The sequence below is a fragment of the Capra hircus genome, chromosome 8 (genome assembly GCF_001704415.2).
Source record: "Capra hircus breed San Clemente chromosome 8, ASM170441v1, whole genome shotgun sequence".
NCBI classification, from domain to species: Eukaryota; Metazoa; Chordata; class Mammalia; order Artiodactyla; family Bovidae; genus Capra; species Capra hircus.
The window spans coordinates 70790991-70815614 of record NC_030815.1 but is presented as its reverse complement, the minus strand read 5'-3'; the positions used below and the strand labels follow the sequence as shown (position 1 = coordinate 70815614).

The following is a 24624-nucleotide window of genomic DNA, read 5'->3' as shown; positions in this document are numbered from 1 at the left end:
ATGGTAGGTGATGGTAACAGGTCTATGATCGGTGATCCCCAGAATTGTACAACCCAACTGCCCTGCCCCTATGGCTGCCGAAATACATCATGGTTATTGTTATTTCAGCTTAAATACCTCCTCCTCTATGAAACTTTCTCTGACTACCTCATCTGGTTGTTGTCTTGAATTTTTGTACTGTAACACTCAGCACATTGATGACTGTTTGTGTTACCCTGTAACTGCCACTTAGCCAAACTATTCATGAAAGATTGAATGTAAGAATGCAGTCGGACTTTGCCCCCATAACATGTCAAGTGCCTAAGTAATATTTAACAAAACATATGTTCTCCCTATCCTTATTGATGTCCTTGGTTTAGAAATAGTGTGAAATTTTTTTAAAAAAAGGATAACCCTTGCTATTTCCACAATTTGGCTTTTACGTGCATGCTTTCATATAGTTATGAAGCCTGGAGAATATATACATACACATTTCTGTCCCCTTGGTACTTACTCCCCCAAAAAGAGGCATGATTCTTGTGAATTCCTGTGCAGAAAAATGTCCTGTTCTATGATTTAAAAGATGACAGATCAGCTTCAGTTAGAAAGTAGTGACTCTCCCATAACAACAAACTACCTTAAGATAATCAAACTAGTCTCAGAGAATTGCCAATCTAGCAGATCCTCTTTGAGAAAACACGAGCTATCAAGTCACTAAGTTTCTTCATCTTCATAGCCTGTAACATGGATTTGTCAATTACAGATTTCCAAAGAAGACTTTTGCCAACAATATTTCCCTAGGATCTGTCTTCCACCCTCTTTATAGGTAGGTCTGCTGTTAAAATTGCTGCCTTGGCTTGGCCTTAGATTTTTTTCCCCTCAGCTCCCCATGAAGCCTACAAACATGGCAAATCGTGGGATTCTGAATTTTACTTTGTTGTTGGCATCTGCATTCTGAAATTTCTTGAGATCAATGAAGCATTTTAAAAATTGACATAATTTTTTATTCAACATATATTGTTGTTTTAAGTTAGAGAACAATTCACCTTATCCAATCCTCCGTCCTTCTAGACATGGAAGTCTCCACTGAATTTCTCATTGCAAGTTCAATAGACTCGTCATCTTTCTTTTATTTGTCCCTTTAAATCGATACTCTAGCCTTCTCCATTAAACCTTCTGCTGGGAGGATTATCTGTATAGGAGTTCTTTGCCCTCTGGCTCTTAGCTGGGCTAGGCCCATAAGAAGCCCTGATTGGAGAGAGGATGTTTTCACTAGTATGTTCACTTTGTAAAAATTTATCAAGGTGTACTTTTTATGATTTTTGCATTTTTCTTAATGCAAGTTATACTTCAATAAAAAGTAAAAATAAGAAGTATAAAATAAATAAGTGAATGAATGAATGGGCCCCTGAGTTATCTGATAACTCTTTACATCTAAAGTTCAGACCAACTTATCTCTTAGGCATTACAGGATGGTACCCATCATCTATAAGTCCTTTAAGGGCTTAAAGATGATGAAGAACTGGGGAAATTTTTGCTGGTTCCAAAGGGAAAAAAAATACAGTAAGAAAACTGCAAAAATTTGAAATAGATACTTAAGTAAATGTCTACAAAATGTAGCATCATGTCATTATGTCAACTGCTGTTCAAGACATCATATATAATTGTACAAAAATGTAGTTTCCTTGGAATATACGAGGATCATAACACATTCCCTATTCAAGAATTCCATTAGAATAAGAGCCTAGAGTTTAGAAAGGCCATTGGTTATCTTCATAAGGACCATACCTTTAAATCATGTAATGTGCAAGAATGAACATGCGAAAGGAGGCACACACACACACATCCACAGAGCTGGAGAAATTCCAACCAATTAAGACCCGAGATTATAAACCAAGCCCCTGGCAAGAGAGCAATTCAATCACTTAATAGTGAGGTCAGTTAGGGGTTCCCCCTTCCCACCTTCCACAAGCCCGCCATACCCAAGGACTCAGCAAGGTTTCAATTCTCAACCATGTAGCAAATCCTTTTTGGCAATAGGCACAGAAGCTGCAGTGAGGCAAAGCTTTCTTCCCCCTCCCTGTGCACAACCATTCACAGCACCTACTTTACAGCTGATGGTTTTGCATTCATTGCTTCTGAATGCAGCTCTGGGCTTTCAGTGGTTCTTTCCAATTCGTGGCATAAGGCAACATTATAAGGAGGGAGTGGGGGAAGGGCTTTGAACAGGGCTGAATGAAAATCTCACTGTTTCTAAGGTCTTAAAATTTTTTATTTTTTGGAAAAGAGACACATAAGGAAAGGCACAGATTCTCAGAGTCTTGTTACTATGGATGTATCCTGCTCCCTCGAGTCCTGCTCAAGGTCAGCCCCAACTGAGATGAGATGCTTGTTAGGTGTAGGCTACACCTGACGTCCTAAGAGAAATGACTCCTTATCCTCGCACTTTTCCCCTTGATCAGAAAGACAGCTGGACTCATGGAATTAGGCAAAACTATCCATCAGTGTATCTAATTCTTTGGAGAAAAAAATAGAGAAGCTATGACTTTAAAAGCTCCAAACATTGACCCACCCTTCATACCAACGAAGGTCTGTTTAATATCATGTTAGGAAATACTTTTTCTCACTTCTAATGTTTGACTTTAACAGTGCGGTTCATTTCTCATTCTTTTCCATATTCCAAAGTCTGGTGTGAGTGATTTAAATGACAAGTGAAGGGCAAGCCCCCTCACCACACACACACACACACACACACACACACACACACACACACGCATGCACACTCACACAGAGGAAACTGCACTTCCTTTGTTAACTCTGCAAGAAAAACAGTAAAGACAATCAATCACAACTATGTAAAGAAAATATTATAAGTACAAATGTGAGAAGGAGGACTGAAAATATAATTAAAATTTGCCATACGAAAAGAGTAATATTCCTCTGCTCCATGCTTTCTTGAGTTAAATTTCCCTGTCTTCGCATAGCGACTCCCTGATGTTTTTTGCCCTTAAGGACTTCACCGCTTCCTCCAAAGCTGTAACTTTTTTTTTCTCTCTCTCTTCCTCCCCCTTCCTATTATTGTCACTGGAGAGTGCAGGATGACATGTTCAAGAAAATGCTTGCCTTGAGGCCAGAGTGTGTTTCCTTTTGCACTTGGATTTCCATTTATTCCACTAAATTTCCTTACAATTAATTTTTTTAAGGGCTGAGAGAGTCCATTTCTCAAACAGCTGACAAAAAACGTGCTCAGTGAAAGCAAAGAGAATGGCGCTTGGTGACCGTTTTTGCTACCATTATAAAACCCTTACAGTATGAATTCTGACACTGCATTCTGCACTCTATTACTACGATACAGTAATCAGAGTATGTTGAGACTCCCATGATACCCATTCAGAACAAGGAACCGGTTTATCTTAATTGCACTTTAGCCTAAAGCATATTAAATGCAACTTGATTATAAAATGCATTTGAATTGCCCTAATAAATTTCTTGGCAAGCTTTCCCAACCTCAAGTAAAGAAATCTATAACCTCCTAGGCTGGCCCCTCTGCTGACCTGCAGGGTAACTTTGTATAAAGGCTTCTCCCTCTCCACATCCCTCTTTCTCAGCCAATAAATTCGGAATAATAGATTTGTCTAGCACCCAGGAATGGCTGCAAGACACTTCTTTATACTTGGACAGCATTTCGCAAATGCCAAGCTGGCTTTAGGCTACATATGTCAGAATGATGCTTCAGCCTGAGTTTTTGTTTTTTGGTTTTTTTAAAATTTCTGTTTCACAAACTCATTGGCATCACCCATCAGTCTCACTCGTTATAGCTCACAGCTGAACCTTGCGGATTTGCTGCCTGGGATTCAGGTCCACGCCTCCATGTCTTGCCCCACACTGCACTGTCTGCATTTTCACTGCATATATTTTCACCATCCCAGGTACAGAAAGCTAAAGGACTATGGATGAACGGAGTTGTATTGTTTGTTGTTTAGCCACTCAGTCGTGTCTGATTCTTTGTGACCCCCATGGACTGTAGCCCGCCATGCTCCTCTGTCCATGCGAATTCCTAAGCAAGAATACTGGAGTGGCTTGCCATTTCCTTCTCCAGGGGATCTTCCCCACCCAAGGGTAGAACTCGCATCTCCTGTGTGGCAGGCAGGTTCTTTACCACTGAGCCACCTGGGAAGCCCGATGGATGGAGTGGTCTACTCCAAGTAGCAAGCCTTGGTCTCTAACAGGAAGGGTTTGCATGGAGCACTGGATGGAAGGCTTTCTCAGTCATGGGCAGAATGACAGGCTGGCCCCACCCCTCGACTATTCCTTCCTCTACTTGGAGTACAAATGGATTTGTCACAAAGGTGTCTGAGAGGATGACCAAGAGGCAAGGGAAAACATTCAGGCTCAGATTTGCCTCTGCACTGACCTCCTAACACTCCCCTGGAAGATTTCCAAGCAGTAGGACAGATGCAAAAAAGTGTTACAAATTGAGTAGAAAGTTATTTAGCCTTGACCTCTGTCTGCAGACCACTGAAAGAAAGAATGCTAAGAAGGAAAAAATGGGTCAAAGAAGTTTCATTTTCTTCACTAGCAAGGTGCAATGTTCACTATCACCTTGAAATAGAATTGCTTTTTTAAATCAAGGAGCTCAAAATAACATCTGTGTTATCTGATATAGCCCTTCATCTGCCCTGAACGGTTAGGTAGGGATGTGAGCCTCCCCTTTAGCACTGGGGCAGACTAGTTAATAAATAAAGTAGTTAATAAACCCTAACTAGTTAATAAACAGAATAGTTAGTAAATAGATCCTCCGCTTAGCACTAGGGCAGAGTAGTTAATAGTTAATAAACCTACAACCCCTTGATAGTTCTCTGCTAGGTAATAATAGGATGGTAAACAGAATGGTTTTATCACAGAATTCCTAAAATATGTAGAATCGTGCCAGTCATCTGCAAGCTCACTGGCTAAGTCACAGGTGTGTGACCTAGACTACAAATATAAGCCATCCCCTTAAAAAAAGCATCCTGATGACCTGAAACAATCAATGGTCAATCTGACTTAGCCAGGATTTACACTTTTTTTTTTTTTTTTTTAATGTAAAAGGCATATCTCCTTGCTGGTTGGTTCGGGCGCCCTCATGTGTCTCAACAGAGTACTGTCCCTTTCTGTCTCCAAAGGGCATGATACTGACAGATTCAATGACACACGTTTCTTTGTACTTGTTTCAGTATGCTCCTGTGACAGAAGATTGACAGGCTGCCCAAGGACTATGAACTTGTCCTCCCTGATATAAAGTGACATTGTAACTTAGACCTGAAAGGATGAGACATTAGTGTTCACAAGAGTAGAGGCTAATTTCCACTTGCTTGTCCTGGTTTAAACGTGTTAGATTATCTTGTGTATTCTTTTTCCTCTTCCTGCCCCATCCCAAGGGGCAGTGCGCTAAGGACGCGTGGTCCTCCTCCACTGTGGGGGTCACACGACTGAAGAGCCCAGAACTCCTTTTAGAACAAGCAAATCTCAGGTGACCTAGCTCCACCATCTACCCTATGACCATGCATAAGTCATCCTCTCTGGTCTCAGGCTCTTTCTGTGGGAGGAGAGAGTGAGGTTTTTTCTCACAGATGAGAAGCAGCAGCACCACCACCAATGCCCAGTGTAGAGCAGATAGACACCCTGCAAATGTTAACTGAATCTAAACCTGTAAACTCTATTCCAACCCACTTGCCATATTAGATTTCCAGAAAACAGATATTCTTCCTCATCAAATACAACCTATGTGCATTAAGAAGTAGCTTGGGAGTTTGTGGCGCACAAGAAAAGGTCAAACATTTCTCCACATTTCCCACAACACTTGACTTAATACCAAGAACTCAGTAACCCTCCCTAATCCAGTAGGGGTAGGGGGAGTTTTCCCTCTTAATATAGTTCCCCCTTTCTTTCTTTGGCAGAGTTTAAAGCAGTCAGAGGCAATTAACAAGGCAAAGAATTTGAGACTGTCTGCACAGTACATGTATCTTTATAGAAGGAAGAGATGATTTCCACACACCCGCCCCCCTATCTTCCTTCTTTTCCTCTCCTTCTTTTTCCTGAAGTTGGGAAGGCATGACTGAATGGTCCTACAGTGCAGTCAGACCTCAAGATTCCCAGAGAAGAACGACAGTGACACTCCAACCTTAGTTACCATGTCACACCGACCTTGATGAGTCTTGCAGTCTGTTAAGCACAAAAGAAACATTTACCAAGAGACCATGCTCCTGGGCTGCTCTCACCAAAAAGCCCAGAGCCATTCATTGTTCAGTTTTAAGCTAGCCAAATCCAACAAAGCCCCAGAGATCTTTGATGTAATCTTCTCACTGAACTCATGCCAGCCTCGCACGGGCACAGTCAGGGCACCATCACCCAGCCTTAGGTGATGGCAGATTCTCCCACCCACTTCTTTGCACTTTCCCAGCTTGGGGGCATGGCAAAGGCTCCCCTTCCCTCCCACCTACTGCACCTGGGGGTGCCTCCAACTTGCACAGCCGTAGTAGGGCTTGGGAAGATTCCTCATCTCCCTTAAGTGCATCACATCTTTTTGTGAGCTAAGTTACTACCTTAACAGAACCCCAGAAAGTACCAGTCTAACGGAGATGCTAGATAGTCTTGTGAACTAAAATTCATAACCAATGAATGGGGAAGGGAAAACGCCTGATGTACTGTCATTAAACTAGGAGAAATGTTTTTTTCCAATAAAGTTCTTATACTAATTGATAATTTCCATCTTATTTCAAACATCTCTCATAATTTGCCCCCTTTCTTTCCTACTGCTATCCTGGTTGTCCAGGACCTCATCAACACAAATTGATCTTACTAACTAGCTTTACAACCTCCATTCTTTTCTTCCTCCAAGCCATCCTAAGTACAATCAAACGACCTTCCCCTAATGCTAATTTCAACACATTTAGCAATTCCTACTCAAGAACCCTTGACTCCTCGTTGCTTGCACGATAAAATTCAAAATCTGAAATCTGATATTCAAGCTCTTTTTTATTCTTCCTTACTCCCCCATCCCAGGAGAAGTTACAAAGAAACTGGACATCTCCTCCAGTGCTCCCCAGATTCTTCTATCATTCTTATATCAAAGTCTAATGCGAGCACAAGGACTGGGGACATTCAGATGTCCTTGAACTCTGGGGAAGAGATGCTATTTACATTAGGGATTTCTAGATAGGCTTCAGCTTCTGCCTTTGATGTTCTCGAATGCACAGATGCACTAGTTATATGCAAACCAATATGGCTGCCCACCATTGGATTGCTTCATGTGGTCAGTCACTGTGAGACATTCCACACACCCAGCTAGGAACCTCCAGACAGATGACGATAAGTTAATGAAATCCAGAGAAACAATGAACCAACATCACAAGATGCAAAACACACCCTGACAATTGTGGAACAATCTGTTCTGATGGGAACACCAGGGTGTGTGGAAAAGAATGGCGATGGTGAAAAGTAAGTCATCACCCTTCAAAGCCAGTAGGTTAAAACAAGGAAAGTCTAACAAGAGAAACAGCACTGCCTTTAACGAGAAAAAAAATGGCTAAGGAGGTAGAGAATGCAGAGGAAGAGAAATCCAAATCCTCGGGAAGAATATGCATCTGTCTTCTTATTCTCCTTCTGGAAGAAAACACACAACTATTAATACTGTGTTGCAGTGCCGTCACGCCAGACACCTATCACTCCTGCCTGAAGCAATAAAAACAACCTCTAAGATTGCCAGAACAAAAACACTTTTAAAAAATGAAATATCATGGCTTTTTCATAAATTCTGCAAAAGCAACAACAGCAGTTCACATCTTTCCTGCACTGACCCTTCCATGAAGCTTTGCCCACATCTGTAGCCAATGTTGACCATGGCCTTCTCTTACCATACAAGTTTCTGACACCCTGAACCCTTAGGAAATATGACTGGGGTTGACCTTCTTCCCAACTTGACTATAAGCTTCTCAGTGATGAGAATCATTACTTTTCCTCCTTCTCTCTTCTACTTTACCTTCCCTCACGCATCCCCTAAGCTCCCAGCCTAGAAGGTACTTGAGAAATACCAATACTGTCAGTTAATTTAAATTGAAAATGTTAAAAGAAATTTGAAAATTCCCTTTCTTTTCTCTAGATATTCCCTCTACCCTTGATTTCCTCTATTCCTTCTTCTAGCAAACGTCATGCTTTCCAAACAACCTTTTTTTCTCTTTCTTGCCAGGCAACCTATAATCACTCCCCACACTCATGTAGAGTTGATTCTTGGTTTGTGGTTAAGAGTCGGAGCTCTTTCTCCAATCTTTGTTTGAAGATGTGATGATTTACATGGAAGTCTTTGGCTCTGTGTTCTTACAAGATCATCTTGCCCGTCTGGACGAATCCCTGATGGCCCTTTCTCATTTACCTCCTTCAAATGTTTAAAGGTTGTCTTGCTTAATCGCTTCACTCCAACCCAGCCGTTAATGACCACCTTCAATCCTAACCATCAATCCTAAGTCCTCTCTAAGATCATTAGCCTCCTTCACAAGTTAGGGACAAGTCTCAGTATTGCCTACAGCCCACTTATAAGAAAGTATGCACTTCTATCCTAGGCACGGTTGTGATACCACAGTAATTTTCTTATTATATATCAAGCTTATTAGTCCTTTCTCCAACACATGCTGGTCTCTTACCCCTTCTTCCCTGTCTTGCCCACCCCCCTAGTCCCTGCCCCCCCCCATCCAATTTACCCAGCAGGTTTATTCTTGCTTTGGCCAGCTTATTGTTTCAATGTGATTATGAAGTTGCTGGGCTTGAATACACAGTTTATTAATTTCCAGGCATTCACAATGTCTCCCTGTTAAGCAGAATATACGTAGGTATTCATGTGTCTAGCTGTGGTAACTAACACTCTTGGAGTTTGCAGTCTTGCTGGTAACAAAAAAGATGGAGTCAAGGTTAATTTGTGTTACTAGACATCGTTTTAGAGATATCAGGAATGCTAGACTCCAACTTCGGCATTTGACAGGTTGGAAAATAGGTAGAACAGGGTAATGACCAGGGTCATAGAGCTGCTCAATAGAGGAACTGGGGTGACAGCTCAGAGCTCTCATTTTCCAGTCCACCAGGAACCTTATCCTCCTATCTGTCCCTTTACAAGAGCTCATATATGTGAAAACTCAGGATGGATGTCCACATACAGCCAAAATGCCTCACAGACCTGTGAACACACTTACAACTGAGAAGATGGGGAGGTACTATCTACGTAACTTGCAACACTGAGACTGTGCTATGAAAATAATAGTAAAACTGCTATAATGAGTTTAAATTCGAATTCAAAGAGACCCCACTACTCATCCTGCCTGGATTGCATTCCTCCCCATAGCACACAGCTTTAAAAGATGGTTAGATTTCCCAAAGCACCTGGTTGAGTTCATCATACGATTTCCCTTTAATTCGACCAACAGAAAATCAATCCTTGAATTCTGTGAAAATAGCTTTTTCATACATCTCTGCACACACAGTCACACATACGTATAAAACATTGGCAGCAGGTACTTTTAATTTGCTGGAAAATATTTCTAAGAAGTCAAACAGCTCTAACCCAATGAGCACGCCCTCCGATTGGCTGGCCAGACCAGCTGAGGGACCTGATTGGTCCTTGATCCTGAGGACCGATAAGAACGGCTATAAAATCCCTGGGTGCAGCTCTTGGGCCCCCAGTTTGCAAAAGCCAGAGGTGCAAGAAGCAGCGATTGCAGCAGCAACAACAGCAGCAGCAGCAAAAAGCGCCAGCGGAAGCAACATCAGCAGCAGCAACAACAGAAAAATCCTCATCAAATCCTCACCTAGGTTCTCAGTGTATCCAGATCCACATCTTCACTCAAGCCGGGAGAGGGAAAGAGGAAAGGGGGGGAGGAAAAAAAAAAAAAAAACCCAGCAACTTAGCGGAAACTTCTCAGAGAATGCTCCAAAACTCAGCAGTGCTTCTGGTGCTGGTGATCAGTGCTTCTGCAACCCATGAGGCGGAGCAGAATGATTCTGTGAGCCTCAGGAAATCCCGGGTGGCAGCTCAGAACTCAGGTAAGCGGCAAACCCAGGACCGGTTTCTCCCGCAAGGAGCTGTCCTCATTTGCCTCTCGCTTTTGCAACTGTGTCTGTGACGGCTGATCTTGATAATAAATGTGCTGCATGCCTGAAGGCAATAGACTGCCAGTGTAATCCAATAGCCTTAGGAAGTGGAGCTCCTTTGTTTAATAAATGGCATGCAACTAACGAAGAAGCTGGGCGCTCTGCTGAGGGTATTTCATTGCATAAGCCTAGCCTGATTGCCTGAAATCTGGCACGTACCCTCTTGGTGGGGAAGGGGGGGGGGGGGTGGACGGGGGGAGGGGGCGGGGGAGAGGCTTGAATGTTGGCATGCTTCAAAGCGCTCTCTATACTTTCCAGAAGCCGAAGCTGATCTTGAGGTGAGACGTGACTTGTCTGATGCTGCTCCTCTTCCTTCACCCTAAAGACCCCATAACTTGACTTCCTTGGCCCTTCAGGGAACACACAGAAAGCTCCCTCTGCAGAGCTATTTACCGAGCCATAGCCCTCCAGTCTGACAAATTCAGGGCAGATTTACAGAAAACCCTACACATCCCACCCCCACCCCCACCCCACTCCCCGCCCCCGACACTGCTCCTTCTGTCTGTACCTGCTCTCTCAGGGCTCCATTCAATCCCCACGCAGCCCCGTGGCCAGGGAGCCCCCTCGTAAAAAAGTATTTGTGAAAGGTAGCAGCTATTTCTGCAAGGGGGCGGGGGTCTCGCTCTAGTCCTGACTCCCCGAGCAGTCAATTGTGTATTATCTTAGCCTCTAAAGGAAAAGAGTCCTCAGGAAGCCGGCATTGACACCTCTGCCTTTGGACTTGGCTTGTCCATCTTGCTAGCCTTCCATGCAGGCTCGCTCTCTCTCTCTGCCCCCACCCCGCCCCGCCCCGACTGTCAGCAAAGATGGGCTCGCAGGTGTTGGACGCCGCTCCCCTCGAAAGAGCACAGGTCCCTGCCGAGAGGAGGGCTTTGGTTCACTTCCTTTTGTACTTAGTTGCTATAGAGATGCCGTGATTCACAATTCCAGCTTGCCTAAAACAATAGCAACCCTAATGCATATTAAAACTGCTTTAAGCAAAGTTATAATTTGAACCCGTGGAAATATATAATTAGGGAAATGACTTGTAACATCCCAGAGGCTGCGGGGGGCGGGGGAGGGGGGCCGGGGGGGGGGAGGGGCCGCCTTACCGAAACGTGCTTTTGATCTCAGAGGAGACTCCTATGGTATGAAGGCTGCAGATCATTTCTCGCTGAGCTGCCTGCCAGAACACCCCCCCCCCCGCTTCTGTAGGAGAGAAATTACTTTTATGGGAGATCTTATCCACAATGTAGAAAGCCTCATGCAAGTTCTTTGCGGTTTTCTTTCCGCCTTACACAAGGGGGTGCCTTGGCCTTGTTATTCTACACCTGTGTTTCTCTCTTTAAAAAAAAAAAATGGCTTTTAATATAAGAGAGATTATACATACCTCTAAGCACTGTCCTACGGTGGGGGGTTGGGATGAAACATGAAAGGATCAGATTTCTTTCTGCCAATAGGAAGGTAAGTTAAACGCCCTAAATCAGAAGAGTCTCCAAGTGGACTCCTAACAAGTTCTTCTCTGCCATTTAGACCAAATGTCCATGCTTATTGGGGTTTCCCTGGTGGCACAGATGATAAAGAGTCTGCCTGCCAATGCAGGAAACATGGGTTCAGTCCCTGGTTCAGGAAGATCCCCTGGAGAGGGAAATGACAAACCACTCCAGTATTCTTGCCTGGAAAATCCCATGTACAGAGCAACCTGACAGGCTACAGTCAGAGGGTCACAAAGAGTCAGACCCAATTGAGCACACACACGCACACACGCATGTCCATGCTTATTACCTTGGAGTGTATTTTTTGGAAGCCAGATGGACTCCCTGGCCCTTCCTCCTCCTAAACTTGCCCACCCATCACTGCCTTCCCTGGCTTTCAGCCTTTAGGACGTGACCTTGGATTCTGCAGAGTTCCTTCAAGAACTGTGTATGCCTGATCTTCCAACCTTACTTCTCCAACCACCAAAACTCTATGGGATGGTGAGACCAAGAGTGTGCCTCCAAGGGAAAACTCATTCCCACTCCTCCATGTGCTCTGGTTCTTATAAGCAAAAGGAGTCCCCTCTCTCCTTCACCCCCTACACCACTCTGAATGGGTCTTTCTGCTGGCCCCATCACAGACTCCCAGGAGAAGTTTTTCTCACCCCTTTGTCTTTGAATTTTGCCACCACAACACCATGATCTGTCCAGAGCATCCTCACCATTTGACCCAGATTGGATGGATTTGTCTCTTTCAGCTGAAGTGGTTCGCTGCCTCAACAGCGCACTGCAGGTTGGCTGTGGAGCTTTTGCATGCCTGGAAAACTCCACCTGTGACACAGATGGGATGTACGACATCTGTAAATCCTTCTTGTACAGCGCTGCTAAATTTGACACTCAGGTAATAAGACCTTGACCCCTGCTCCCACTGGTTATGTGTTGTTAACAGTGTATGAGACTATTGTTCTTCGGACCCAGTCTTGTAGGGAACCAGCTCTGCTTCTCAGCCTCCCTACTCTAAATTCTCATCTCTAACGTGTGTACACACACACACACACACACACACACTGTGGGCCAAGAAATAGGTTCTATATAAGCCACTCTCCACCCACTCTAATGCACAATTGTAACACGCTGACAGAGGCTGTCTTATAAGGGAGGGGTGATGAGCGGAGAATCTTTGCGTCTTCAAGAGGAAATAAAAATGTTCTAACAAAGAATCTCTTCTCACTATATAAGCCAGCATACTAGCTTGCTTGTTTGTTTATTTACTAGCTTGTGATTTGAGTTATCAAATCTCAATCCAGAGAATACAAAGCCATACTCTGGCTATTTTTAGGCTGCAGAGTGGTTGGTTATGGTTCATCTCTTTTTGTCATCTCATTTCATTTCTATGGAGCTCAATTCTCAAGGTAGTCTAAGGGAATAGGGTTTTTTTTTAAAAAAAAATCTTGACTGCAGCCTACAATTCTCTTATTACAAGGACATTTAGAGGGCTGGCTTCCCTGGTGTCTCAGTGGTAAAGAATCTGCCTGCGATGCAGAAGATGCAGGAGATGAGGGTCCAGTCCCTGGGTCAGGAAGATCCCTTGGAGGAGGGCATGGCAACCCACTCCAGTATTCTTGCCTGGAGAATCAATCTCATGGACAGAGGAACTTGGCAGGCTATAGTCCATGGGGTCATAAGAGTTGGACACGACTGAAGTGACTGAGCATGCATGCACATAGAGGGCCATCTACCATCCAGTCTGGGGTTAAAGTTAGGGGTTAAGGGTTAGGGTTAGAGACAGTGCCAAGGCATGCCCCCTTAACTTCTACATACTGTAGGCACTGTCCTGTCTGTTCATCTCAAGCTAAAGTTTGTCCTCTTGCCCACCTCCTTCCTCTGCAGGGAAAAGCATTTGTCAAAGAGAGCTTAAAGTGCATCGCCAATGGGGTCACCTCCAAGGTCTTCCTGGCCATTCGGAGGTGCTCCACTTTCCAGAGGATGATTGCCGAGGTCCAGGAGGAGTGCTACAGCAAGCTGAACGTGTGCAGTGTCGCCAAGCGGAACCCGGAAGCCATCACAGAAGTCGTCCAGCTCCCTAATCATTTCTCCAACAGGTACAGATGAATCCACTTTTTGGCAGTTGTGGGGGAGGAGGGAGTGGTTGACTGGCAGAGCCAGATACAGAAGGGGTTAAATTGCCACAGTTGTGATCTTATTTTAGCTTGCAGTCTTCCCAGCTTTTGCAGGAAAAAATATGTTTGTGATTGTCTGTGACAGCTTAGGCAGCCTGGATTTTTTTTTTTTTTCCGCTGTTGTAGAAAAGTCTTTCCATGCATCCAATAGAAAATTTCATCCACAGCATCCCTGGGTGCATTGTCTTGAAGGGAATTATGAAGTTTATGGAAACAAGCTTTTGAGACATCCAGTTGGGCTGAAATCATGACTAGGCAAAGTACAATGGGTCATCATGAAAACCTTAGTCAAATGTCACCAACAGACTTCTAAAACTGCATGTATTTTGAGTCAGTCTGAAGTCCACTCAGATATTTCACTGGGTATCCCAGAGCAAGCCATCTCACTTCAGCAGGAGTCAAATTTCCTTTGGGAAAAGTGAAATGGCTGGACTAGATGATTCCTATGTTCCCTTCCAGGTCTGTCATCCCATTCCTCTAGTCCAGGGTTTCCTGGAATGGTTTTCTGCTGATTCCCTGGATCCCATATTCATCTTAGTATTTGACAGTGAGCCCAAGCCACTGAGCTAGTAATATCTGAGCATCACGCCCTTCTGCATCCTTGACTCACTGTCTTTACCAGCCAGGAGTGAGCACCTAAGACATGAGATGGCAGACATGCTCATTCCATGGTCTAGAAAGCTTTCTGGCAAGACCTGGGCTTCATCATCCATGATCAAGTTCAGAGGTGCTAATGGGGCCAGCATGGAAGTATGGCAGGGACAATGCAAACCAGTCAAGTTCGGCCTCCTGTGATGGTGCACAGCCTAAAACTTGATTCCGAGTCCTGAAGGGCTATTATTCTCTGATTCTCCAGTCAAATCTGCACATATTCACAAAGATCAGACCCTATGAGTTACTCTGACCACAAGACAGCTAACACAGCCTTACCAGATTGATTTCCTAGCCAGAGGCTGCCTCCCTTCTTCAGAGAGTCCTTAATAACCTAGTCCTTCTGGGGCTTACCATTAAGTTAGTCATTTATACGTGGTAGCCTTAGTAGTAAAGAACCTGCCTGCCAGTGCAGGAGATGTAAGAGTCACAGATTCGATCCCTGGGTCAGGAAGATCCCCCGGAGGAGGGCACGACAATCCACTGCAGTATTCTTGGCCAGAGAATCCCATGGACAGAGGAGCCTGGTGGGCTACTGTCCATAGAGTCACACAGAGTCAGACATGACTGAAGTGATTTAGCATGCACACACGCTGGAAAATGGAAAAGTAGCTCCTCCTTAGGGAAAGGCTGAGGCCTCTGAGATTAAACTTTGTAAATTTCTAATTCACCCTGGCTACAGATCACTGCACTTCAGAACCTCATGTCAGTTTATAAAAGTCATGTGTTCAGTCTTTGGAAGTGACTCTGTCATGGTCCTAACTGATGTTCTGAGAACAGGAAAGTCAAATTCATCATTTATCTCAAGTGGCCTGTCTCTTTATATTGACATTAGTCTTAATATTCTCCTAGGAAGATTCTTACTACATCTGGAGAGGGGAAAAAAAAAAAAAAAAACAGTCTGATACTTGGAGATTCTTCACCCTAAAGAAAAGAAGTAAAGACTGCTAGGTTTGACAGGGGCTAGGGAGCAGGGGGCTAATGGACATGAACTTGAGCAAATTCCGGGAGATAGTGGAGGACACGGAAGTCTGGCATGCTGCAGTCCATGGGGTCATAAAGAGTCAGGCACAACTTAGTGACTCAATAACAACATCAAGGACTAAATATGTGTTTGTGTGGTAACTGTAGGCAGGAATATGTTAGTATAGCCATTATCAGTTTTAATCTTTAAGGGTCCAAAGACAGTTCATAATCTATAATATGGCATGTGGCCAATTTTGAGACACTACTCACGTCTCTGATTCAACTGCGGTAGCGTCTTTCATTATGAAGCCAGAGCTCTTAGAGAAAGGAGAATAGAGATTGTGGACTTGTGATACTAAAAATCTAAGAACAAACTAGAAATAGGAGTTTTTAAATTTAGTTTCTTTTCTTTTCTTTTCTTTTTTCTTTTTTTTTTTTTGGCCGCACTGTGCAGTATGTAGGATTTCAGTTCCCTGACCAGGGATGAAACCCACGACCCCTGCAGTGGAAGCTGAGTCTTAACCACAGGACCGCCAGGGAAGCCCAGTAATAGGAATGTTTAAGCAGGCCCTTATTCTTTTCAACAGATGTCTTCTTTCACCTTTAGAAAGTGGTCACACAGAATCTGGTTATCATCCTCTCTCATCTTAGAAGAATCACCTTTATTAGGGAAAACAGTCATTCTCTTGAAGACTAGAATCTTCCATGCAACTGTACCTTTCCCCAATTATTTGACTTCGACTGGCTAGCATTATTCCTGCTCAGAACTAGAGATTTCCGGTTCCATGCTGGGCTTTGGTTTGCTCTATTTAAGCTTCTCACTCTCCTGACACATCCTGCTTTCCCAGCCTCTGTCCCACCATAGATACACAGTAAGTTGTGCCAACTGGCACAGAATTGTGAAAGGAAGTAGTTACAGGTTCATTCCACCTTCCTGTGACTTATCTAGCATGAGATTTGGGCCTGGGAGAATCCAAAACCCTGTGACTGGACCAGGAGCCAGAACAGGGAACTTTTCCATGAGAGAAATGGGCTTAAAGAGGAAGAATAGCTGGAGTTTCCCCCTGCCTGGATTTGCAAACTTTATTTTCAACAAGGAGGGAAACTAGCAAAATTGATCAGGCAGGTTGGGCAGCTGTGAGATTTGAGAAGAAATTGGACCATTCCAGATCCAGAGTGGGAAAACTGACAAAGCTTCCAACTCTCTAGGGCATGGATAGGGAACAGGAAACAGAAGAATAATATTGATCAAGGGAAACAAAGGACTATTTATAAACCTTCACACAGAATGTTCCTAGGCAGTATGTGTGTATTTGGGTAAGCATGGCTGAAACAGTAGCTATGGAGAATATCTGATCTAATTCTTTACCAAGAAAATAAAGTCACTGATGGAATTTTCAAAGGGGAAGCAAGAAACATGCTTTAAAGGGTACTTCCAGGCTGAGGGGAGAGGAGGAGGTCATCCCAGGTAGCTTAGTGGTAAAGAATCCCCCAGACAATGCAGGAGCCACGGGAGACGCAGGTTCAATCCCTGGATGAGGTAGATCCCCTGGAGGAGGTAATGGAAGCTCACTCCAGTATTCTCGCCTGGAGAATCCCATAGACAGAGAAGCCTGGCAGGCTACAGTCCATGGTGTCACAAAACGCTGGATACAACTGAGCGACGGAGCACACACCCATCAGGCTGGGTGATCAGGATTTTACCCACCAAATCTTGGGAGTACCTCCCACCGTCTCACCCCATAAAGATGACAAAAGGGATTGCCTTAAATTGTTTTAACTCTCCTTGCAAAGGATGGTCCTTAAACAAATCTGCACTATGTTTTTGTTGCTATTGTTAAATTGAGAAGGAACGTATATGTCAAACCCCAGAAACATAAAATGTCATAGCTAGAAATGACCATAAAGGTTATCTAGGCTAACTGTTTCGTTTTAGTAATTAAAGAACAGACCAAGAGAGGGGGTGACTTGCTGAAAGTCACACAGCTAGTGAATGACAGTGTTGAGCCTAAAATTCACACGGCCCCAAGCCAAGCTCTTTGATTTCCACTTCAAAAATGGCAGCAGGTAAAACCTGTAGGAGATGACCACCACAGTCTAAAAATGGAATACCAAACAGAATACAATAAATGTAGCCCCTGGTGATCAACAATTAAAGTTGTGTACATTCTCTCCTCAAAGAGAAGGCACATCTCACCAATAGCTATAGTAACATCAAGATTCGATACAAGATGGTGATCCAGAAATACGTGACAAGTGCTAAATCAACTTTTTCTGGGGACACGATTTCTTCAGTAACCTCACTGAGGTGGCTTAGAGATAGGAAAGATCTGTCTCAATCACCCACAACCCCAGAGGTCAATGCCATATTCCAGCCCTTAATGAAGAGGTGTAGGGCTAAACTTTTGCTTGCTCAGGCAAATGGTGTCGACATCAAGGCAGTCTCATAGGTTTCCCACACTTGCAGGAGCTGCTGCTGGAGCCATGGACATTTTCTATTCAAAGGAGCTCTCTTAGCCTACCCTTGTTTAGTTAACAAGCTCCATGGGAGAGGCTAAGGGTAGATTTGGGGGGAGTTGCTAAGAGCAATCAGGCTGGCCAGTGTCATCCTCAAGAAGCACTAAGAACAGGTGGCCTATTGGGGTTAGCAGAGAAAGCAACAGTAAAAGTAGGTGTTTTCAGAGTTGGAGAGCAGGTGTTTGGACAAAACGGGACCAGAGGAACACATAAATGGCCTTAAAGAGGTAAGGCTAGTTACAGAAGCTTAGTTCCTTTACTGGTGTTGGACTTTTCATCCAAACTAGAGTCTTCAGTGTTGCCCTAAGGGAAGATGATCTTTTCCAGCCCATTTGGAAGACCATTAAGTATGAACAGTTCTTTCTAGACATGGAAACATTAACTTCTAAGTTATAAAGTCCATGTTGCAGGGAGTGGGGGTGATGGAGGGAGTGGGGTGAGGGAGGGAGTGGTGGGCAGGAAGGTGAGGGGTCACAAACCTTCTTCTCTAGGATCTAAAACACTGTGAAATAGACAAAGAGATCCAGGAAACCACATCCTAGCAGAGCACAAGAGATGCCTGGGGATCTATGTGGGTGTGGAGATGTCTACTTTGTTCATACAAAGTAGTCTATTCTCACTTTTTCCAAAACCACTTCTCTCCCCATTTCCCCATCCAAGCAAGATCTGCTTTGACTCATGTGCTTTATAATTCCGAAGGGTTGGAAAATGTATCTCTGTGCCAGGGAGTCCCGATTTTAACAACAGCTGGATATAATCCTCCTTCACAGAAGAGGTGGAGCCAGGACTGTATCCAAGACCCAGACACTCCCTGTGTCCCCAGCTTCACTCTGCTTCCTCCCAGAAGGGTGATGGCTTTGCTTCATATTCCACTCTATTTACTGTACATCCTTGAAAGGACCTCTGGAGGTGGGGGGAGGGATAAGTTATTCTGGAAAGAGGTTTGATCCTGTGTTCTGTGAGGTGAGTTAAAAATAAACAGGTTTCTTTTCACGGAAGATCGTGGCCTGGCAGTCTTAGGGCTCCTCTGAGGAAAGGGTCTCTCTATGTAAATACTGCAGACCACCATCATCAGGGGGCTTCCCAGGCGGTGCTAGTGGTAAAGAACCCGTGTGCAAATGCAGGAGACACAAGAGATATGGGTTCGATATCTGGGTTGGGAAGATCCCCTGGAGGAAGAAACAGCAACCCACTCCAGTATTCTTGACTGGAAAATCCCATAGACAGAGGAACTTGGTGGACTACAGTCCATAGGGTGGCAAAGAGTTGGACACAGCTGAAGCAACTTAGCATGCACCATCATCAGGAGAGTCCTTTTAGTGAGCACAGAACTGATGGGCTTGACAACTGCCTCCTCAGAATGGAGCAGATGCATCCCAATTCAAATTGGAAAATACCAAAACTGTCTTCCCAACAAATAGGACCAGTAATTTATACGCATTAAATATTAGTTTACTGACAAAAGGTCAATGACAAGGTTCAAGTGTGTTCTTGATGTCATAAAAGACCCCTTTTTTGGTAATTTCCATGCTGTCTAACTCACAGGTACTGATTTTTTTTAAAAACTGTATCAAAGGGAATATTACCTAAGAATATTTGCTGTGTAACATTTACACAATTGTTTTCACATCTTCTGCACTGCCATCTTATTCATGGGAAAATGTCCTATGACTAAAATGATCAAACTATGTTCTTCATGGAAAAAAAAAATATATATATATATATATATATGTTAGTTTAATCCTTTCTGAGCCATAATAATTAGCCACAGTATTTCAGATGCTTCAAGAATTCACATCAAAGATGAAGGAAATTTATAAAAAACACCAAATTTTTTGTGAAACTTATGAGAAGACATACAGATAATTTTTTCTTTAGGGAACCGTGACTTTGGAAAGAACTCTGCTTTGAAAGCTTCATTTCCTCAATGGCCACAAAATAAATAAACAAATAGACAGTGAGCAGGCAACATGGCCCTAGGACTTGGGCACACGAGGAACACAGAGAATAAGGACACATATCCTGCCTTCAGTAAAGCTTACAGTCTAGTCAGGAAAACAAAACCATCAGTAAACAAGTGATGGTCACCAAATATCTATAAAAACATCCCCCCCCAAAAAAAGAAGAGACCAGCAAAAGCTTGAGTGGTGTGAGAAACTTCTTGAAATGATAGAAAGCAAGAACCATTAAGGACTTCCAGCCTTTCTATGTAAATATCCTCATTGCCTGGCATTTGGTCCTCTCACTGCACTATCCCTTTGCAGGAAGACTGAAAATGATTGAGACAATAACCTTCAGAGAGGCTAGCCAAGGGATGACAGGGAACTCAGACTGAGTAGAAAAATGCGTGAGATTACTGAAGACAGGGATCTCCTTTAAAAATTGAAATTTAGGGATTTCCTCGCCAATCCAGTGGTTAGGGCCCCATGTTTCCACTGAGGAACATGGGTTCCATTCCTGACTGGGGAACTAAAATCCCACATGCCACTCAATGTGACCAGAAAAAAAAAAAAAATAGAAATTTAGTCAGAATATGCACACATACCATCAAAAAAAGAAAAATTGCAGAGTCACCAAAATAACTGTAAATGATTTCATACGTGTACAGTGACTATTAAAATATAAGTGTGAGTGCTGGGTTACATCATTCATTTGACCAAGTCTCTGCTTCTACATCTAGCCCACTGGAGGGCTTCTCTGGTAGTTCAGTGGTAAAAAAATCCGCCTGCCAATACAGGAGATGCAGGTTTGATCCCAGGGTCAGGAAGATCCTCTGGAGGAGAAATGGCAACCCACTCCAGTATTCTTGCCTAGAAAATTCCATGGACAGAGAAGCCTGGTGGGCTACAGTCTGTGGGATCACAAAGAGTCGGACATGACTGAGCAACTAAGCACACACTAGCCCATTGGATGACCCCAGACAGTCACTTTAGCTCTCCTACCTTAATTTCTTCTCCATAAAAAGAGATGATGAAATAATTGTTAAATTACCTTCACAATCCCCATCAAGCTCCATGATTCTGTTTCTAAAGACTTTAGAACTCACCATGAGCCCACTCTTCAAAGTACAATCTCAATCTCCTAAGCACTAAACATGAACACAGAACCATCTTTACTCTGGGTGGTAACTCAAGGCAGCGCATACACTCACACTAAGAAGATGCTGCATGAAGGTTAGAGGCAAAAGCCACCTTCAGCTGATGCTACCCATGGGTGTTTGGTCTGGCCATTTGGTCTGGGTATTGGCTGCAGCCCAGATGAAAGCCAGGGTCTTGCCTTGCTCTCACCGAATGACCCCTCTTTCCCAATGCAGATACTATAACAGACTTGTCCGAAGCCTACTGGACTGTGACGAAGACACAGTCAGCACCATTAGAGACAGCCTGATGGAGAAAATCGGCCCCAACATGGCCAGCCTCTTTCACATCCTGCAGACGGATCACTGTGCCCATACACACCAGCGAGCTGACTTCAACAGGAGGCGTGCCAATGAGCCACAGAAGCTGAAAGTCCTCCTCAGGAACCTCCGAGGTGAGGTGGCCTCTCCCTCCCACATCAAACGCACCTCCCAGGAGAGTGCCTAGCCGGGGAGAGGCAATCACAGCCTCAGCAAACTACGATCGTTTTAAGGGTGTTTACGCACCAACGTTGAGTGTACTGTGCCTGGTTTGATTTTTTTTTTTAAGTAGTTCCTATTTTCTATCCCCCTCCCCTTAAAGAAAAATTGCATGAAACTAGGCTTCTGTAATCAATTTCTCAACATTTTGCAATGGCAGCATTCCCACCAATAGAACATATGTGATCTCTATGCCTCTCCTCGGGAGAAAGTGGCCTCTTTTATCACTTCCCTCCACTCGGTCTTTTCCCAGCTCCCCTCCAATAACTCTCAAACACAAAACATTCACATAACTCCCCAGACATTGTCATTTGAAGATGCGGAGCCCTTTAGAATGGTTGCCCCAGTAGAGTTAGCTGATAAGAAGCAACTTAATTTAAATGCATGTCTTAAACAAACGCTCATAAAGATGCTCAGTGGAATTCGTGTTATGAATCTGTGCTGGCCATGGACGAATATGAATGTCATATTTGAGTTCTTGATCTCTCATGAGCTAGTGTCTTATGGTCTTGATCCTCAGTGTCTAATTTCCTTCCCAACACATTTACCAAATTGCTCGAGCCTGGCTCTCCAACCAGACTTGGAGCCTGCATCTTCTTGCATTGAATGAAAAACAAAAAGCTAACATCTCTAAGTACTGTAACTGCTCAGAGCTTTAAAAGTATCTTTAACAATTGTCTTAAAACCAGAGAATCTTAAGGTCTAACTGTGGAATATAAATAGGTGAAAACTAATGTACTGTACATAAATTCCAGAGGACTCTGCTTAAACAAAGCAGTATATAATAACTTTATTGCATATAGATTTAGTTTTGTAACTTAGCTTTATTTTTCTTTTCCTGGGAATGGAATAACTATCTCACTTCCAGATATCCACATAAATGCTCCTTGTGGCCTTTTTTATAACTAAGGGGGTAGAAGTAGTTTTACTCAACATCAAAACTTAAGATGGGCCTGTATGAGATAGAAAAAAAAAAAAAAAAAACAACAGGTTTATCTGAAGGACCCCAGGCAAGATGTTAATCTCCCAGCCCACCTCAACCCAGAGGCTACTCTTGACTTAGACCTATCCTGAAACAGCTCTGTCACATCCAACTGAGAATTACAGGAGCCAGAAAGAGCAACCCTTTGAGCTTGGGCCACTTAAGAGTGTGATCCGGCCTGCTATGCCTTGGGAAGTGGCAGTTCTTGACTTGTCACCTTTCATCAGTGCCTGGTTCTCTGGCAACATGATGATGGGGTAGGAGGCTTTCCATGAACTCAATCAGGAATGAGTCAATCAGCCTTTGGGTCTTTAGTTCGGGGGACTTGGGGCTGAGGGGGTATAAGTAACCCTGGGTTGTCCAGCCTTAATAAACTCCTCTTATTACATTTTTGTCCTGTAGCACGCTGCCTTGCCGAAGTAGTCCTGGCAGCCGGGCCATCTCTGTATAGGATTGCAAAAAAAAAAGAAAAAAACAAAAAAACAAAAAAAAAAGAAAAAAAAAAAGAGGGAAAAACAGAGCTGGCGGTTTGATCCTTTCTGCCATGATGTTTACAAGATGGCGACCACCAAAGCCAAATGATTAACCTAGCTATGAACAACAGTAGTTTCTCAGGGTCACTGTCCTTGAACCCAACAGTCCCTTAGGAGCGTCACTGCCCACCAAAGGTCAATGTCGAGAGAGGAAGAGGGAGGAGGGGTAGGACTGTAAGGGCCACTCCAAACTCGCTTAGGTAGAAACCACTGGTGCTTGACTCTCACTCAGATGAACTTCCTATCTGTCCGAATCAGAGTGGGAGGGATCCTGGTGGGAGGAGGGAGGGCACATCTCCAGAAAAACGAAAAGCAATACAACTTTACCACAAAGCCTTTAAAACCAGTAACGTGCTGCTCAAGGACCAAGAGCGGATGCAGCAGACCTAGCAGCTGCACGAGCGTGGCTGCTTTTGTCCCCACACAGCCTCTCAGCGTGTTGACATCAGATTGTTAAGAGCATTTTTATACCCAGAACTGCCCCATCCCCAGGTCCCCAAACATATGGACACTGCCTTAGCCTCTTGGAAATCAGGTAGATCATATTCTAAGTTGATTCTCCCTCACCCTCCCTCCACCACCCCTCCCCACCCCAAACCTGCCCCCAGGCAAGGCTGGCTTCTCCAAACCAGAAAAGCTATTCAAGTTTTGTGTGTTATGTCCATTTCGCACTAAGCCAGGATCCCAATGCAACAAATGGTTTATGAGTATTCCTAGCGAAATTCTCTCTTACTTCAGTCCAGTGGATTCTCTTTGATTTGCTGTGACCTCTTCAAACCGTGGTACCCCCTCCTTTTCTCCCCACAATAATATTTATATATGTATCTATAATACATATATCTACACATATGGAAAGAAGCAGTTCTCACAATATTGCTAATTTTTTGCATCTCTTCTCCTTCCATCCTACTCCCTCCAATTCCCCCTTCAACTTCCAAAGCTTTGTCTTGTGTTTGCTGCACAGAGTGATTTGGGGGGCTGACCTAGACCAGTTTGCATGATTCTTCTCTTGTGATTTGGTTGCACTTTAGACATTTTTGTGCCATTATATTTGCATTATGTATTTATAATTTAAATGATATTTAGGTTTTTGGCTGAGTACTGGAATAAACAGTGAGCATATCTGGTATATGTCATTATTTATTGTTAAATTACATTTTTAAGCTCCATGTGCATATAAAGGTTATGAAACATATCATGGTAATGACAGATGCAAGTTATTTTATTTGCTTATTTTTATAATTAAAGATACCATAGCATAATATGAAGCCTTTGGTGAATTCCTTCTAAGATAAAAAATAATAATAATAAAGTGTTACGTTTTATTGTTTTTTTTTCCCCTATGTCTTTCATTGTTATTCTTTAAAAATTTCTTGAATGAGACTTTCTGAACATGAGGTGAATGGCTGATTAGTTTCTTTACAGTTGCTGATGAAATGCCAATATGTAAATGAACATAGTTTAAAATCAACATTTTCCAAATCTCCTTAAAACCATTTAGTGGCTCCCATTACCTGCACAGTAAAATTGCAACCCAAACTCCTCACCACCCCAGAGGAAGCTTTATAGT

At 43.5% G+C, this 24624-nt stretch overlaps 1 protein-coding gene across 1 annotated transcript; it reads left to right on the top strand.

Annotated features, from left to right (window-relative positions):
• STC1 (stanniocalcin 1) lies at positions 9539 to 24397 on the top strand. The gene is made up of 4 exons (XM_005684015.3): positions 9539 to 10047; positions 12368 to 12510; positions 13500 to 13711; positions 21237 to 24397. The coding sequence occupies exons 1-4, from the start codon at positions 9930 to 9932 to the stop codon at positions 21505 to 21507; spliced, it is 744 nt and encodes a 247-aa protein (XP_005684072.1). The 5' UTR covers positions 9539 to 9929; the 3' UTR covers positions 21508 to 24397.

What these genes read in the sequence shown, in the direction of transcription:
- STC1 (XM_005684015.3), top strand. Translation starts at nt 9,930, where the DNA reads ATGCTCCAAAACTCAGCAGTGCTTCTGGTGCTGGTGATCAGTGCTTCT. An exon ending in CTGCTAAATTTGACACTCAG is followed by an intron (nt 12,511 to 13,499) that starts GTAATAAGACCT and finishes CTTCCTCTGCAG; the next exon opens with GGAAAAGCATTTGTCAAAGA. An exon ending in CCTAATCATTTCTCCAACAG is followed by an intron (nt 13,712 to 21,236) that starts GTACAGATGAAT and finishes TTCCCAATGCAG; the next exon opens with ATACTATAACAGACTTGTCC.